The sequence below is a fragment of the Peromyscus eremicus genome, chromosome 4, assembly GCF_949786415.1.
Source record: "Peromyscus eremicus chromosome 4, PerEre_H2_v1, whole genome shotgun sequence".
NCBI lineage: Eukaryota > Metazoa > Chordata > Mammalia > Rodentia > Cricetidae > Peromyscus > Peromyscus eremicus.
The window spans coordinates 49,544,575-49,560,960 of record NC_081419.1 but is presented as its reverse complement, the minus strand read 5'-3'; the positions used below and the strand labels follow the sequence as shown (position 1 = coordinate 49,560,960).

Below are 16,386 nucleotides of genomic sequence, written 5' to 3'. Positions count from 1 at the left end.
GGCACAAAGCTACACAGAGAAACCCTGTCTCGAAAAACCAAAAAAAAAAAAAATTGAGGAAAGTTGATGTAATCAAATGGTCTCAGGGCTGGAGGTATGGCTCAGTGGTTAACAGCACTGACTGTTCTTCCAGAGGACTTGGGTTCAATTCTCAGCACCCACATGGTGGCTCACAACCACCTGTAACTCCAGTTTAAGGGACCTAATGCCCTCCCTTGGTTTTCTCTGACACCAGGCACACGTGTGGTGTACCACATACATGTAGTCAAAATTCCAGTATACATAGAATAAAATAATAATCTTAAATGGTCTTAAAATTTAAGGTTACTAAAACTGGAGGTGTGGCTGAGTGGTAGAGTACATGGTAAGTATAGAGGAGGCCTTGGTTTCAGTCTACAGCATGAAAAAGATAATGCTTGTTTTGTGTCTATGCATAGGAAAAGTAAATTAACAAGTAGGAAATATCCTTTATTATTCATTGATATTTTTCCAGGCCTAGCAGGCATTGCACAGTTGAGGGTCTTGAAGAATTCTGTTTAAATAGCCAGGTTTTGATCTGCAGTAATTGTATTTGTTGTTCCTGACCTTAGCGGTGGATGAACCATGAACTCCAGCTTCCAGATGTTGCTTTCTTCTTTAAAACCTAAATTGCATAGACTTCCCTGAGGGTGCAAAGTGCTCGGTCCTCTAGTCAGATAGCCCCTTGTATTTATGGGAGGGTAGTTAACTGTTTTAATGAAGGAGACTCCTTCGGGTCCACTTTGAGGGAAGAAAAAAAAAAAAAAAACAACAATGCAGAATCCAAACCACGTTTCTCGCTTTTGAGTTTTAAATGTTTTGTGTTGTCCTTTCCTAGGCTGCTGGAGGGAGTACCTCACACCAAGTTAGCTTCTCCTACTTCAACGCGTTCAACTCCTTACTCAACAACATGGAGCTTGTGCGTAAGATCTATAGCACTTTAGCAGGCACGAGGAAAGATATTGAAGTCACAAAGGGTAAGATTTGGGAACTGATTGGAATATTCCAATTTGTACTTTCCATCAGATAGACGTGAGGTCGGTGTAGGTCTGCCACGGCACAGCCGGAAAGCCGGTTGCCGCACGCATGTGCGTGTTTCACGCATGCGCATGCTTCGTGGGGGCCTCGAACCCCAGGTGCATTTAATGAGATGCCGAGGCCCGAGTGTCAAAATGCCTTTGACAGTTTTGAAAAGAGCCTTGGCCCGGTCTGTGAAACAGGTCAGTGGCAGTGTGGCAGCAGCTTGTTTGTACGGGGACCGAGTTGCCACAGAGAGAGGAGCCAGCGCCCTCTTGGGTGAGCGGTGAGAGGAGGTTTTGGGAGACCTCTCAACAGCCGCCTTTATCTTGCAACTCCGGGGGCCAGAGTGAAGAAGCAAGAGAAATGAGTACTAGAAAGTGATTGTTTTGTCGTGCAGTTGGTTTATCGGTTTCTGCAGTTTTACCAGTTTTCAGGAATGCAGTTATAAGCAGAACTTGAGTATTTAAATTTAGTTTTAGATGTGTGGAGTGTGCAGAAATTCCTTTGCTTTCCGTTTATATTAGGCTCTCGAGACACCTTTGTTTCTTTCTCTTCCAGAGGAATTTGCCCAGAACGCCATACGCTATGGACAAGTTACTCCGCTAGAAATTGATATCCTGTACCAGCTTGCAGACCTATATAACGCTTCCGGGTAAATGTCTGTGATTCATGGTGTTTAGTAAGGGGGGGACACGGACCTTTTTAGATGTGACGTATACCATTTCCTTTTACCAACAGCCTTGTCTTTTTTTTTTTTTTCTTTCTTTCTTTCTTTCTTTCTTTTTTTTTTTTTTTTGGTTTTTCGAGACAGGGTTTCTCTGTGTAGCTTCGCGCCTTTCCTGGAACTCGCTTTGGAGACCAGGCTGGCCTCGAACTCACAGAGATCCGCCTGCCTCTGCCTCCTAGTGCTGGGATTAAAGCCGAGTGCCACCACCGCCCGGCCTCCAACAGCCTTTTCAGTGGATAGATTCTTAGCAAGAGAAACAGGAGCAGAGAGAAGACAGAGGGCGCGGGAGGCAGAGGGAGGGAGCGAGGGAGAGCAAGCGAGCGGAAGCAGAGAGAATGGGTTGGAGCAGAGAGCCAAGGGGAATGGAGAGGTAAGAGGAGGGGTTCAGGGTGAGAGGGAAGAGGGAGAAGGAAGAAACAGAAGAGTAGAGAGCTGGAGAGAGGGAAAAGACGGGTTTAATGTAGGCTTTCTCAAAGTGTTCTGAATTTGAAGAGATTTGTAGAAATTTGGTTAAGTTCGTAAATTCATGAAAATAGGCTGAGGTGCATGGAAGAAATGTTGTGTTGAGGAATGTTGTTTTCTTTTTGGTTGCCATAAACAATTGTCTTTCTGAAGACTGTGTGCCCAATGTGTGTTGGAGAGTATTATTTTCTTAAGATATGCCTCATGTATCATCACGCCTCCTCCAGAGGCAAGCTCAGGTGTTTATGCTTCTTTTTTTTTATAAGTTAAAAACAAAAAAGTGTGTAGAGGGTATTTAATCTGCAAAGACATGCAAATTCATGGAAAGCCCTCATCCATAAGTACCCATGGACAGGGTTAAAGAGGTGTATGGTCTGTTAAAAACCTGGGTTCCTGTCGGTCACCTGTAGTAGTTTGTTAAGTAATAATATCAGAACTCCTGGGCCTCAAGAGACCGCTCTGCAGTTAAGGATTTCGCTCCTTTTGCAGAGGGCTCAGGTTGGATCCCGGTATCCATTGGGTGGTGCATACTTGCCTGTAACTTCAACTTGAGGGAATCCAGCGCCCTCTGGTGGCTCCAAAGGGCCCCTGCACACACATGCATATACATACACATGTCAATACACATAATTAGGAATGATTTTTAAGTATCTGGAGACTACAGAAGTTGGATATGCATGTGTGATTTATTGCCTTCTTGCCGTATGATGCGTTGCTGGACTGGAGATGGTATTTAGTCATTCAGCTGCCTTGTGCAACAGCAGTGTTTGGTGTTTTACACAAGCTGCCAGGCCATGTCTCAACCATCCAACATTCACGCTTTTAGACAAATGTTTTGAGCCTTCTTGTAAAAAAAAAAAAAAAAAGTTTTTTTTTTTTAAAGTCCTTCTCAAAACTACATCTGAAGTGACTTTTTTTTTAGCTGTCTCACAGAATGAACTTATTTTTAAGTCAGTTCTGGCACCCATGGCGCTGAATTCATTTGATTCAAAACTCAAGGGCTTTGAGGAAGAATATCGTAAAAGAGAAGAAGGCTCCTTCCTCTCCTGTACCTTCTCTTGAAGGCAGCCAACCGCATTGATCCTTCTTGTTTCTAACCTTCCTTCTGGGACACTGGGGACTTCGGCATTATGGAGAGGGTTTGTGGCCCTTTGCTTTGGCCTGAATCACTTCTTGGCTGCTAGGGCCCACCACTGGAGTCTCCTTAGATCCCTCCCTCCTCAGTGATCTCCGGAGACTTTGCTTTTGTTGTGAATAAGATCCAAAAGCTTATTGGTTTTTTTCTCCTCACTAAAATGGTCATAAACCGTGAACAAGGAAATAGCCCCTTAAATGCTAGCTCTTTAGGGAGGAGAACGGTGTGTTCCATGTGAGGGGTCTGTCGGTATCTAACAGTTCCCTTTGCCTCTCTTCAGGCGCTTGACTCTGGCGGACATCGAGAGAATAGCTCCGCTGGCTGAGGGGGCCTTGCCTTACAACCTGGCCGAACTTCAGAGACAGGTATGGCAGTCTGTGACTGTACAAGACATGGACAGTGCTGATGGGGGTGGGCGTCACAAGCCTAGAGACTTCAGTCGGCATGAGTATTAAAGACCCCAGAGCTCCTGCCTCAGAGGTTCTATTGACTGAATTATCGCCCACACCTGCACTAGATATTTTGACTAGTTTGTGAGTTTCATTCTTCTAGCTTATTAAGATAAGGAGTTCAAACAGCCGTGGGTGTGACTTCCTTTCCAGTCATTTGCCTAATCATCTTTTTTTTTTTTTTTTTTTTGGTCTTTCGAGACAGGGTTTCTCTGTGTAGCTTTGTGCCTTTCCTGGAACTCACTTGGTAGTCCAGGCTGGCCTCGAACTCACAGAGATCCGCCTGGCTCTGCCTCCCGAGTGCTGGGATTAAAGGCGTGCGCCACCACCGCCCGGCCTGCCTAATCATCTTTAAAGATTAGTGTTCAGGCCACTTTGTATAGTTAAACTGATATATATAGTTGTTTTATTTTGACTGTGATTGTGCCTAACAGATTATAAGAGGGAAAAGGAAATGTATCTAATGAGTGAACCAGAAAGAATTTTTTTCTTTAACATTAAATATAATAAAAATGGTTGCCGGGCGGTGGTGGTGCACACCTTTAATCCCAGCACTCAGGAGGCAGAGGCAGGCGGATCTTTGTGAGTTTGAGGACAGCCTGGGCTACAGAGTGAGTTCCAGGGAAGGTGCAAAGCTACACAGAGAAACCCTGTCTTGAAAAACCAAAAAAAGAAAAAAAGGGGGGGGGCATGTCTTGTAAGGTAGAAAAAGTCAGACCCTTGAGATGACCTCCAAGACAAAATGGAACTATTTTTTTAATGAAGCCTTGTTTTAAGTGGAATCCTGGACCTCTAAGCATTTGAGCAAGCTTCAGTTGTAGCAGAGGTCCATCGGTCTTGTGGGGGCTGAGGTTTAGGGGAGCAGGCCTCTTCCTCCCGATGCTTCACTGGGCTCCTCCTTGAAGAACCTCTGTTTCTCATGGTTCTTTATGAGGCTGTGTGATGTTCAGGGAGATGGGGAGGGAATGTGGGGACAGAAGGACAGAGGACACGTGGGATGGTAAGGGGCAGGCTGCCCCTTCTCCTCGTGTGACTCCTGGGTGAGTAGGCAGGGGTGGGTTTGCTGTTATTCACTTTGTCAGTTAGGTTAATGAGATATCAAAGTACTCAGCCGGGTATGGTGGTAAGTGCCTCTAACCCAGCACTAGGAAGCTGAGGCAGAAGGATTGCCACGAGTTCAAGGTCAGCCTGAGCTACATGGCAAGACCCGGACTCCAAAAAACACAACAAACAGAGAAAGATGTCTTGACTTTGGAGAGGTGTGGTAGGAAATGTTCCTTCTGCTTGGGCTCCTTGGAGCTGCTTTCTGCAACCAGTTAGGATTTCCAGTTCCTCCTTAACAATAAATGGGACCTCTGACTCAGCTGAAGCTCAGGGAAATGGCGTCCTCACTCACAGTTGTGCTTTCTCTGATATCTGTGATGATCTGCAGTTTAGCTTTTCTGTTTCCCTCTCCCCAAATTCTTGCTTTCTGCTACCAGTTTCTCCCCTTTCTGTTCTGTTGGTTTGTTTTTTATTTTTTCATGACAGGGTTTCTCTGTGTAGCTCTGACTGTCCTGGATCTCGCTCTGTACACCAGGCTGGCCTCGAACTCACAGAGATCCGCCTGCCTCTGCCTCCCGAGTGCTGGGATTAAAGGCGTGCGCCACCACCGCCCAGCTAAATAAAATTTTATAGCATAAAAAATACTTAAGGGGGTTGGGGATTTAGCTCAGTGGTAGAGTGCTTGCCTAGCAAGCACAAGGCCCTGGGTTCGATCCTCAGCTAATAAAAAAATACTTAAGACATTGAACTATTTAAAGAGTTCTTACTAAATTGAACTGCATATTTTATTCTACAAATTTGCGAAAATTGCTCTTGAATCTTGAAAAAAGTAATTGTGAAAAGATACTGTACAGTGTTATCTCTCTATCCCTGGCAGGAGCACACCTGCTTTATGAGTGCTGGGGATTGAACCCAGGGTTCATGCTAGACAGGTATTGTACTGACGGAGCTATGTCCCCATCTCCCCAAACCAGGCTGTTCCTGTGTGAGAATGGGCAAACCAGCCTCCTCTTTCTCTTTCAGGGGGTCCCCCACATTTACTTTTTCAACTATATGGGATAAATGATCTATATGAACCTTCTTGGGCATACAGCTGTGTGTGTGTGTGTGTGTGTGTGTGTGTGTGTGTGTGTGTGTGTGTGTGTTGCTCTATGTGAAATTATATTAAAGCTCTAGGCAGTTTGCTCAAAATGAGCTGAGTTGTGCTCTGCTAGGTCAGTGGATCTCAACCTCCCTAGTGCTGCGACCCTTTAATACAGTTCCTCACGCTGTGGTGACCCCAACCATAAAACTATTTTTGTTGTTACTTCATAACTGTAATTTTGCTACTGTTATGAATGGTAATGTAAATATCTGATATGAAACTCCCTCCCAAAGGGGTTGAGACCCACAAGTTGAGAATCACTGACCCCAACATTACTGGGTTGATTGCATTTTTATTTCACAAATGCTGTTCCTTAGTCTTAGGATTTTGTCTCTTTGTGTAGTTTATAGTCTCATGGACTGTCTTTGGTCTTGGATTTGTGAATACATGGAGGAAAACATTACATTTTACTGATTAGTTCCACAAAAGTGAAACCTGTTCTCTAAAAGGAAGAAATCAGATTTATATGCAAGCTATTATTTATTTATTAGTCATTTATCTCTTTAAAAATTTTAGATTGGAAGATACTGCAGTCTTTAATGCATCTGAACTCCCTCACACTGAGAGGAAAGTATTCATACATTGTTTTATGGATAGAAACAAGAAAATAATTAAAATCAACATAGTTTCCCTCTACCTACTTGGTCCTCCTGTTCTTTCATAGCTTTGGGTTTCAACCTTACTTCGTAAGGCTAAAAATATTGAATTGCAGTGGAGGGTTGGGAACGTCATAGATGTGGTTTGGAGTAGCTGTTTTGTGTTTCCTAGCCCTACCTTGCTCCTCTGACCACACATTTAGCTCATGGAGAACCCAGCACTGCTGTTCTCAGACACTTGGGCCACTCTTGTTCTCCCACACTGGTACGTGTTGTACGTGTTGTTGGAAGAGGCCTTCTCTCCATTGGGTTGGCAACCTACAGAAAGCAGCCTGGTGAAGGCTTGATTCCCATCACATTGACACAATACCATCCTACATTTAACAAAAACAAAAACACCCCGAATTTTTTAAAAAAAGGGGGAAGAAAAAGAAAAAAATGGACCTCTCTTCAAATGAAATCTCCAATTCCTGAGGGAGCCAGTTAAAATCATTTAAGAGTCTCAACTCTGTTTTGCTTTGAAAACCCACTTAATTAGCCTTGTTAAATATCAACCTTCACAGTCATGATCATAACCTTAAAGGAGAAAGTGCCTTTGCCTTTGGCCGTTTGCTCCCGGTAGGTGATCTTTTTAGTGCTGAGTATTTTCTTTCAGCCTAAATGCTAAAAATTCAGTACATAGTCATTAATTGGGAAGACAGCTATGGGGACATTCCTTTTATGAATATTCATGATGTGAAACATATAGCACTAATTACATTAATTTGCATAGCTGAATACAAGGAAACTCTAAGTTGTAGTGATAACTAAGCCTTCAGAAAAAGCATCTCAGTAACCCCACTCTCGAATGTTTCCTTACAAATGCTATTTAATGGGAATGAAGGTGACATTTCTGTCAAAAGGCATTTGGGTATTTATAGTTTGAGATGTTTTAGCTAAGAATTAAAGCACAGAATAATCCTTCAGTTTTCCTAGGATTTTGCAGGGCTTATAAACACTCTTTGAAGATAGGGAGTTGAAAGAAAAATCTATATTGTTGAATGCAGAAGAAAACGCCCATGTGAATAAGGGAATTAGTGGTCACTTGATGCTCCTTTGGGATCATAGACCTATTATTTTTGGAAAAAAACTTTTACCCCCTTTTTAAGATAGTGTCCCACTTTGGACCCCAGATCTGCCTTGAATTTATTTTTAAAATTTTTATTTTTTATTTTATGTTTTGCCTGTATGTATATATGCATATATATATATATATATATATATATATATATATATATATATATATTGCATGTAGTGCTTTTGGAGGCCAGAAGAGAGTATCCTTGGAACTGGAGTTTTAGGTGGCTGTGAGCCACTGTGTGGTGCTGGGAACTGAACCTGAGTCCTGGAAGAGCAGCCAGTCTTAACCACTGAGCCATCTGTCCAGATTTGAACCCTTGATCCAATGGCTTTGGCTGTCTGAGTAGCTGGGATGACAGGTGTGCACCCTCATGCTTAGCTTTATTCTATATTCTGAAATTCAGCTTTTTTCCCTCTTGAGATAGTCTCCAGATGGGCCTTGAGCTTACCATGTAACTAACAATGACCTTGAACTTGTGAATCTCTCACCTCCATTCCCTTTAGAATTGATGTCTGACTCACCATGTCCAGCTAATGGCTTTAATTTTTTTGTTTTGTTTACTGTGACTGTATTTATATGTGTGTGTGTGTGTGAGTGCAGACACACGTGTGTCACATGTGTGGAGCTTGGAGGACATCTTTCTGGAGTAAGTTCTCTCCTTTCACCGTGGGTTCCAGGGATCAAACTCAGACCATAAGGCTTGCACATCGAGCACCTTAGCTGCTGGACCATTTTATCAGATGCTGCTACCACTTCCTCCTCCTGTTCCTCTTCTTCTTTTTGAAAAGCTCATTACAACAAAGTAGATATTTTATTCCTTTGTTCCAGTATCTTACAGAGTGTAGAAGATGTTTTCATACTGAAAACACGAAGTTCCAGACTCACACATTGATGTAGACAAGTTATCCAGGTGCAGGGCCCATGGACTAGCATCTGAATCACAAGGAGATTTATTCCATTGTTTTATCTTACTATTATCATTGATTTTGTTAGAACTGTGAATGTGGGTAGGACAGTAGTCATTAGAGGTTTTAGATGTGATCCATCTTCTCTGGCCTGGAACTCATAGAGATCTGCCTGCCTCTTTCCCCTGAGTGCTGAGATTAAAGGCCTGCTCATCACACTAGGCAATTTTGATGCATTTCTAAAAGGAAGATATTTTGGTATGGGCAGTTCATGCATGTAATTCTAGCACTTGGGAGACAGGAGGGTCAGTGATTTAGGGATATCCTCAGCTATATAGCAAGTTCAGGGCCAGCCTAGGGTCTGAGACTTTGTCACAAAAAACATAATAAAGGGGGTTGATAAGATGGCTCAGCATGTAAAGGCACTTGCCACCAAGCCTGACAGTCTTAGTTTGCTCCTCAGAACCCACCTGGTAGAAGGGAAGAACTGATTGCTGCAGTGGTTTCCTGACACCCACATGTGAACTATGGCTGACTATACCTCCCTACCTCACTGGACAGTGAATGAGTGATTCAATGTTAAAAACAGCAAAGTAGTTCAAATTTTCAATGTAGTTAAAGAGGAGTAAATGGTATATGCTGCTCTATTTGCTTACCTAAGAGTCCACTTCCGGGAGGTCTAGAAACGGGTCTCAGTGATACAATGCTTGCCCAGGCTTCTGCGCAGCCCTGAAATCAATCCCCAGTACTGCACACACAAGCAAACACAAACCTCTCAAGGATAATATGTTTCCCAGTAGCCGTCCATATGTGAAAGTCAAGAAAAAGCTACTCTGTATTTTGCTGGGTATGTTTTTTTTCTTTAGTTTATTTTATGTTTTTGAGTGTTTGGAGAACATATATATCAGTGTACCACATGTATGCTTGTTGCCCTTGGAGGTCAGGAGAGGGCCTTGGATTCCCTGGACTAAAGTTACAGGTGATAGTGCACCACCGTGTGGATGCTGGGAACCCAAACTGGGTCCTCTGCAAGAGCAGTGAGTGCTCTTAACTGAGCCGTTTCTCTAGCCCCGAGGTATTTCTTTTCAAAAAAACACTAATATCCTGTGTGCTTTCAGTTTTAAAGTTTCTTTTTTAAACTCAAAAAATGCCAAACTGTAGTTTTTTTCACCTGCAGAATACTTTTTCAGGCTTTTTTTTTCTTCTGTTTTCTCTCACCCCGCAGCAATCTCCTGGCTTGGGCAGGCCTATCTGGCTCCAGATTGCCGAGTCTGCTTACAGGTTCACTCTGGGCTCGGTTGCTGGAGGTGAGTGCCATGCTGGCTGGCTCTTTCAGGCTGGTCTTGCTGTAACCCTATCCCAGCAGATTGGACAGCTCAGTGAAGGTGTGGTTCATTGTTCCTGGGGGTCAGGACTGCGGGGCTTTCCGAAGGCTCTTCATTTCAGGAGGACTTGTCATACATAGCCTGGCTGTGGCCCTCTGGCTCCAGTCTGTCTTCAGCATAAAACCTCTGTAATGATGGAAGAGTCAGAAGTGCATCGCTGTGCACTCACCTTAATTACATCAGTTAAGACCAGCGTGAAAAATGGAGACTAAAAACGGAGTTTATGGGGTCAGGCTTGGGGCAGGGTGGAGGCTGAGATCTGAGATGCAAACTCAGAAATTCGTAAAGTGAAACAACCTCTCACAGAGAGTCACAGTGGTGGGCTTGTGATTTTTCTCTCCTTTCTCTGGCTTAAGAGTGTCCAGATATGTTGTTTATTTGCTAAAAGGAATCTCTCCTCTCCTCTCTGCTCACAGCAGAAATTAGAGAGCCCGTTAAAAAGGTTTTCATTTTTGTGCGTGCATGTGTGAACATGTGCTGGTCATGGTGGGCATGTGGAGGTCAGAGGTCATCTTGGCCAGAGTCGGTTCTCTCCTTCCACTGTGTGGGGTCCAAGGATTAAACTCAGGTTGTCACACTTGGTGGCAGGCACTTTTGCCTCCTGAGACACCTCCCCAGCCCAAGACTAATTTTGCTTAAGTAATCTACAAAGAAAATATATAAAACCTGAAATTGCTTTGTTGAGAAGAACCTCCAAAAATGATTAAAATGCTCCTGAACATTCAAAGCAAGCTGGAACTGGTGACTAGGATTTTTTTTTTTTTCAGCCTTAGTTTTAGAAGGTGCCAAGTATGTTCTGGTTTTCAACAGCCCAAAATTAGAACACTCTAGGTCCTATGAAATATTTCAATGCCCAAGAAATTCTAAAGCACGACTGTAGGTTTTTGGTTGTGTGTTTGATTTTCAGCCCAATTCCATACATAGGGGCAGGATCTTGTGAAGATTTTTTCCTTCAGAGAATGGCTAGAGCTTAGATTAATTTACTAAAATGCTTCAGTGAACTAACTTTAAAATCACAACCACCTAGCTTATGTACCGTCATTTCACAGTTATGAAGAAGGAATAGGTGTAATATTTAGGCATTTAATAGAAAATGAAAAGAAATGGTGCCCATGCATAATAGTTTAGTGTTGCTAAAGGAAACGGAGCTGGTTTTCTAATGTTGGTTGGTGGTGATTTGAGAATCTACTTTCTAACTCATAGACCAAAGATATCAAAGATTTTTTTAGGTCCTCCCACATCCTAGGTAAGAACTCTACCTCCGAGCTGTGGTGTTGCCTTTTTTTTTTTTCTCTATTAATAAGCGAAGGAAAAGTATAATAAGTTGACTCTCCTTTGTAAGAATAGACACTATGTTTTATTTCTCACCTGTGGAAATGAGGTTTGATGTCCTTGTGGACGCTCCATCTAATTGTATTCCTTTTGTTAAACCTAAACATTGTTCTGTTTGTAGCCGTGGGGGCCACTGCGGTGTATCCCATAGATCTGGTGAAGACCCGGATGCAAAACCAGCGTGGCACTGGCTCTGTGGTCGGGGAGCTGATGTACAAAAACAGCTTTGACTGTTTTAAGAAAGTGCTGCGTTATGAGGGTTTCTTTGGACTCTACCGAGGTGAGTGGGCAGATCTCAGCCGCTGAAGTTGGTGATTTTTCCGTCACCATCAGTAGATGTAACGCCCTTGTTATGAGACCAATTAGGGCTGTTCCCCCACCCCCACCTCCTTTCTACTTTTTCCCATGTTGCGATCTTCTGGTGACTAGCAATATTAGTCTACAAACAGGTGTTCCCTTCTCCTTCCTGCTGTTTTTAATTCTTGGGATCCAAATCCCGTGTATGTGTGTGCTCTTTGAGGGCACGGGCCAACAGAGATGTAGAGAGGAGTACTATACTAACTAATTCCCCGTGAAATCGAAGCCAGGTGCTGCTTGAAGGTGCGTTTACCCTCTATATACACTTGTTTCAACAGAAATTCCTCTTTTTTTTTTTTTTCAAGGAGACCCGTGATAAGTCTTTTCCAGTTGGGTCATCTGAATTTTTAAAAGGCAGGGAAACCCTAGGGCCCCAGGCTTCAGCTGGGCCCCCTGTCCCCACCATGGCAGGCAGAGCAGAGCGTTCCTCTCTTCTCTCGTGGTGACTACTACAGAGCGCCCAGGTGTCGGAGCCCCCGGCTGCAGGCCCATGTAGAATTCTCCCCAGGCCCAAATGGGCTTTGTAGGAACTTGTCTTCTTGGAGAGCGGATGGCTTTTATCTACATGTTTTCACATTAGAATTTAGGGTTCTTTTGCAGGGGAGATTAATATTTTAATCCCTTTGGGCGCCACTTGGAATTCTTTAAAACACTCTTCGCATGCTCTGGTCCCGGGCGGTTGTGTAATTTACTGTACTTGTTTGCATTCCCAGGCTTATTAATCCCCAGCTCCTTCTGAGCTCTGTCGAGCTGTTAGGCTCAGAGCTCTTCCTAGGAAAGAGAGACTGGGATTGAACAGACGGGCAGGAGAAGAAACGCCTGTAGTTGGCATCGCCGTCAGGCATTTGAGTGGACACATTTAGAGGCGAAGAAGGCCGTTTGCATGTCTGTTGTGGGCACCGTGTACGGAGTAAATAGGCTCAAATGCCCTGCTTCTGAAGCGAGTATAGTGAAATCTGCTCAACTATTCAGAACGCTTTGGCTCTGCAAATCCCAGCTGCATGACTTGTACTGCAGGGGCAAAAGCGGCCACTGTCCCAGGGGTCCGGTGCTGGCATGCAAAGACTTGTTTTAAATGGACTCAGCTCTTTGCACCTAGATCTAACTTAATGGGGAATCACAGGCAGATGGCACTAAGCTTGTTTATTTCTTTGACATCTCCAATCTTTCATTATTGAATAATGACCTTTCTCTTAATTAGTGTGGCTTTAAGTTACAAAGGGTGTCTACAGAGAACTATTAGAAGGACTCTAGCCATGCCATGTATAGCCTTCTCAGTAGATAGATACTTCTAGAAGATTTTGTTTGGAAGTGCTATCATATTAATTAAGAGGGTGCAATATTTCAAGCAGGGGAGGATGCTGTTGACTTTGGTGAGGATCTAAGCTGATAAAATGGGTCCTTTAAATGAGAGACTTTTGTATTACAGAGTGATTGTAGGAGCCCTGCCTGGGAGCACAGTGATTGTTGAGATTGTCGTATATTGCTTAGAACTGGCCCATTATTCTGTCAGATGATTGACAGAGTTGTTGACAGATTAGCTAAATTTCTTCTGCAGGCAACAATGATAAAATGACACAAATCAGTACTTTATTAACATTCCATGAGCTTTAGGGAGGAAAGTTGGAAAACAAATACACATGCTGACACCGTGGTTCTGGAGCGAGGCTCAAAGTAATAGGGTCTGCTGATCAGGAAGGAAGAATGTTAAGACTGCCATCTGCTGATTCGTTCTTTTAGATCAGTCTGCGGCCCGCAGAAGGTGTGCACGGCTTGTGTTTGTCGTTGGTAATTCAGTGTGACTGACAGTAGCCTGTATGCACGACTACTTGCTGGCTCTCAGCTCCCAGAAAATCACTCATTGGCACCTTCCAAGGAGGCTTGAGACGAGCGGCAAGGAAGCGTGCAGACATGAGTATCACTCCCCTGGTTTTAAAGCCGTAAGATGTGTTGTTTATTGTTAGCATCTTTAAAAAATGTATGCAAAAAAAAAAAAGAAAGAAAGAAAGAAAGATGCCAACAACTTGGTAAACCTGCATGCTCTAGAAAGCTGAGCTCCACGGGCATCTCCAGATGGAGTTGTTTACTTATGCCTGTTCTTTTCCAGTTCGTAGCCAGCCTGGGGAATGCAGCTTTCTAAGCATAATGATTTCTTTTGTTTTGAGAAGAGTCTTTTAAAATGTCTTAAGCTTGACATATATTAGTAAATAAAAATATAAGTGGCATATGTTTTCACTTACAGAAGATACTCACAAACTGGTACTAAAAGCTGCATTTTTTTTTTCTTTGCAGTCTTAGCTTTCTTTAAAATAAATGAGTGCTGAATGCTGGGCTTCTCTTCAGAGAAGCTAAGGGGAGCAGATAGTCAGTAGCAGCCATACACTGTGCTGCAAGGTTGTCTGTCTGTAGCGAAACCTAGCTGTGTTAAAAGCACACTGCCCTGAGCGTGTCTCCAAGCCTAAGGCACTGGCTTCTGTAAATTGTCTGCGTGTGCTGCTGGGGACCGGGAGAAATTCCGTTACGGAGTGGAGAAAACCCAGAGGCTCCATTCTTTTCTTGTGTACTTTAGGGAAGATGTTGGCTAGAGGGGTTTTATTTATTTGTGTATCTTTAAGGATGTTAAAGAAAAACATTTATAGCTTCAAAAAACATTATATTTGACTGGTAAATTGTGTGTGTGTGTATATATACATGTGATTTATATATTTATGTAATATATAGGATTTTTTAATGTATATTTAGGATTTTTTAGGATAATCCCTTTTCCCCATTTAGATGAAAGCTTTGAGCTACTTGGTAGGTAACTTGGAGGAAAACACTTCCTTGTTGGGCTTGTCCACTCACGTAAAGACATGATCCTCTCCTTCTGTCCAGGTCTGATACCACAGCTGATCGGAGTCGCACCAGAAAAAGCCATTAAGCTGACAGTAAGTTTCTTGTCACTGGTCTGATGTCACTCACTTAGATTGTCGTGAAGCCAAAAGCAAGATCAATACTGGTGGGATCGGTGCACTGTCAAGGGGCCTGTAAGGATTTTCACATTCGTGTAGACATTTGGTAAAATCTGACTTTTAGCACGAGACAAGTGTTTTGATAATTTGGAAATATGACGGTGTGCCAGCAGAGGAAGTGACAGGAAATTCTGATGAGCTGATCTTGTCTTTCTAATTAGGTTAATGATTTTGTCCGGGACAAATTTACCAAAAGAGATGGCTCCATCCCACTGCCGGCGGAAATCCTCGCTGGAGGCTGTGTGAGTGTCAATCCTGAGTATTTCTTGTGGCAAACATATTCCTCTAACCTTTTTGCAAAGTAGGTATGAAATATGAATGACATTCCTCTTTAAAAACTTTTACTACATTTCTCTCGCGTGCGTGCGTGCGTGCGTGCGTGTGTGTGTGTGTGTGTGTGTGTGTGTGTGTGTGTGCGGTGGCCAGAGGACAACTTCGAGGAGGGATTGAACTTAGGGCTGCAGGTTTGGCAGCAGACACCTTCACCTACTGAGGCACCTTGCTGGCCCAACATTTTCCTTTAACTCAAAGAACTGCCCGAGAGGATTCTCATAGTAAGTGATGTTTTAAAGTGAGTGTGTGTATGTGTAGACAACCTTGAGTGGCATCCTCAAAAAAACTGTCCACCTCCTTTGAGACAGAATCTCTCGTTGGTTTGAAGCTCAGCAATTTAGGCTAGTCTGGCCGGAAGTGAACCCTAGCGACCCTCTTAGCTCCACCCCTGCTGGTCCTGGGATTCCCAGGCAGGCCACCACATTTGGGATTGTGTGGCTTGTGGGGGCGGAAAGCAAAGCAGTTCCTCGGGCTTGCCTTGCTAACCGAGCCTTCTCCCTGTTGTATTATCTGATTCCTTTTTTCTTTTCAGTTTTCCAGACAGGGTTTCTCTGTGTAGCCCTGGCTGTCCTGGAACTCATTTTGTAGACCAGGCTAGCCTCAAATTCAGAGAGATCCACCTGCCTCTGCCTCTTGAGTGCTGGGCTTAAAGGTGTGCGCCACCACCCCCTGCTGGGTAATCTGATTTTGAGTATTATTATCATGAGCTTTGTTTCTTTTAAGCTCCTAAAGCTCTATCTTCTAGACTTTGAAATATATATATATATATATATATATATATATATATATGTGTGTGTGTGTGTGTGTGTGTGTGTGTGTGTGTGTGTGTATGTGTGTGTGTGTATTATATAATTTTTATTTCGTGTGTGTTTTGCTTGCATGCATGTAAGCGCACTATGTGGGTTCAGTGCCCATGGTGGTCAGAAGGGGGTTTCAGGTCGCCTCCAACTGTAGTTATAGATGTCTGTGAGTCACCACGTGGGTGCTAGCAACTGAGCAAGTGCTCTTAACAGCTGAAGCAGCTCTCCAGCCCCCTCTAGGCTTCTTAAATTCTTAAGTTTTGTTTTTTTAAGTATCAAAGGAAATGTAATAGCAGGTAGTGTGACGGTTCATTCCTCTCCCTGGAACTTTTAAGTGGGAGGGGGCTGGTTAATTGGGCCCTTCAGTTTTATGTGTAGGAATGAGTGTGCCCTTGTAGTTTAATTAAGCCTCCTATGGGGCTGCAAGGGGCAGTAAGACCCTGTAACTATACTGTAGCCATTGGCAAAAATTCCCAAGCCGGAGACGGAGAGTGTAAATTCTTTTAGAGCTCAGATGCTCTGTGTTGAAGGTGTAAGCACTGCATTGG

The 16,386-nt window shown here is 43.4% G+C and overlaps 1 protein-coding gene across 2 annotated transcripts in view; it reads left to right on the top strand.

The window, feature by feature from the left end:
* Nucleotides 1-16,386, top strand: part of Slc25a12 (solute carrier family 25 member 12) — a 91,650-nt gene that overhangs the window by 56,470 nt on the left and 18,794 nt on the right. For both annotated transcript variants that reach the window (XM_059260681.1, XM_059260682.1), the window contains 7 exons: nucleotides 857-995; nucleotides 1,597-1,690; nucleotides 3,643-3,727; nucleotides 9,846-9,927; nucleotides 11,459-11,617; nucleotides 14,569-14,621; nucleotides 14,867-14,947. In XM_059260681.1, coding sequence (XP_059116664.1) covers nucleotides 857-995; nucleotides 1,597-1,690; nucleotides 3,643-3,727; nucleotides 9,846-9,927; nucleotides 11,459-11,617; nucleotides 14,569-14,621; nucleotides 14,867-14,947 — 693 coding nt within the window. The remainder of the gene's footprint in view (nucleotides 1-856; nucleotides 996-1,596; nucleotides 1,691-3,642; nucleotides 3,728-9,845; nucleotides 9,928-11,458; nucleotides 11,618-14,568; nucleotides 14,622-14,866; nucleotides 14,948-16,386) is intronic.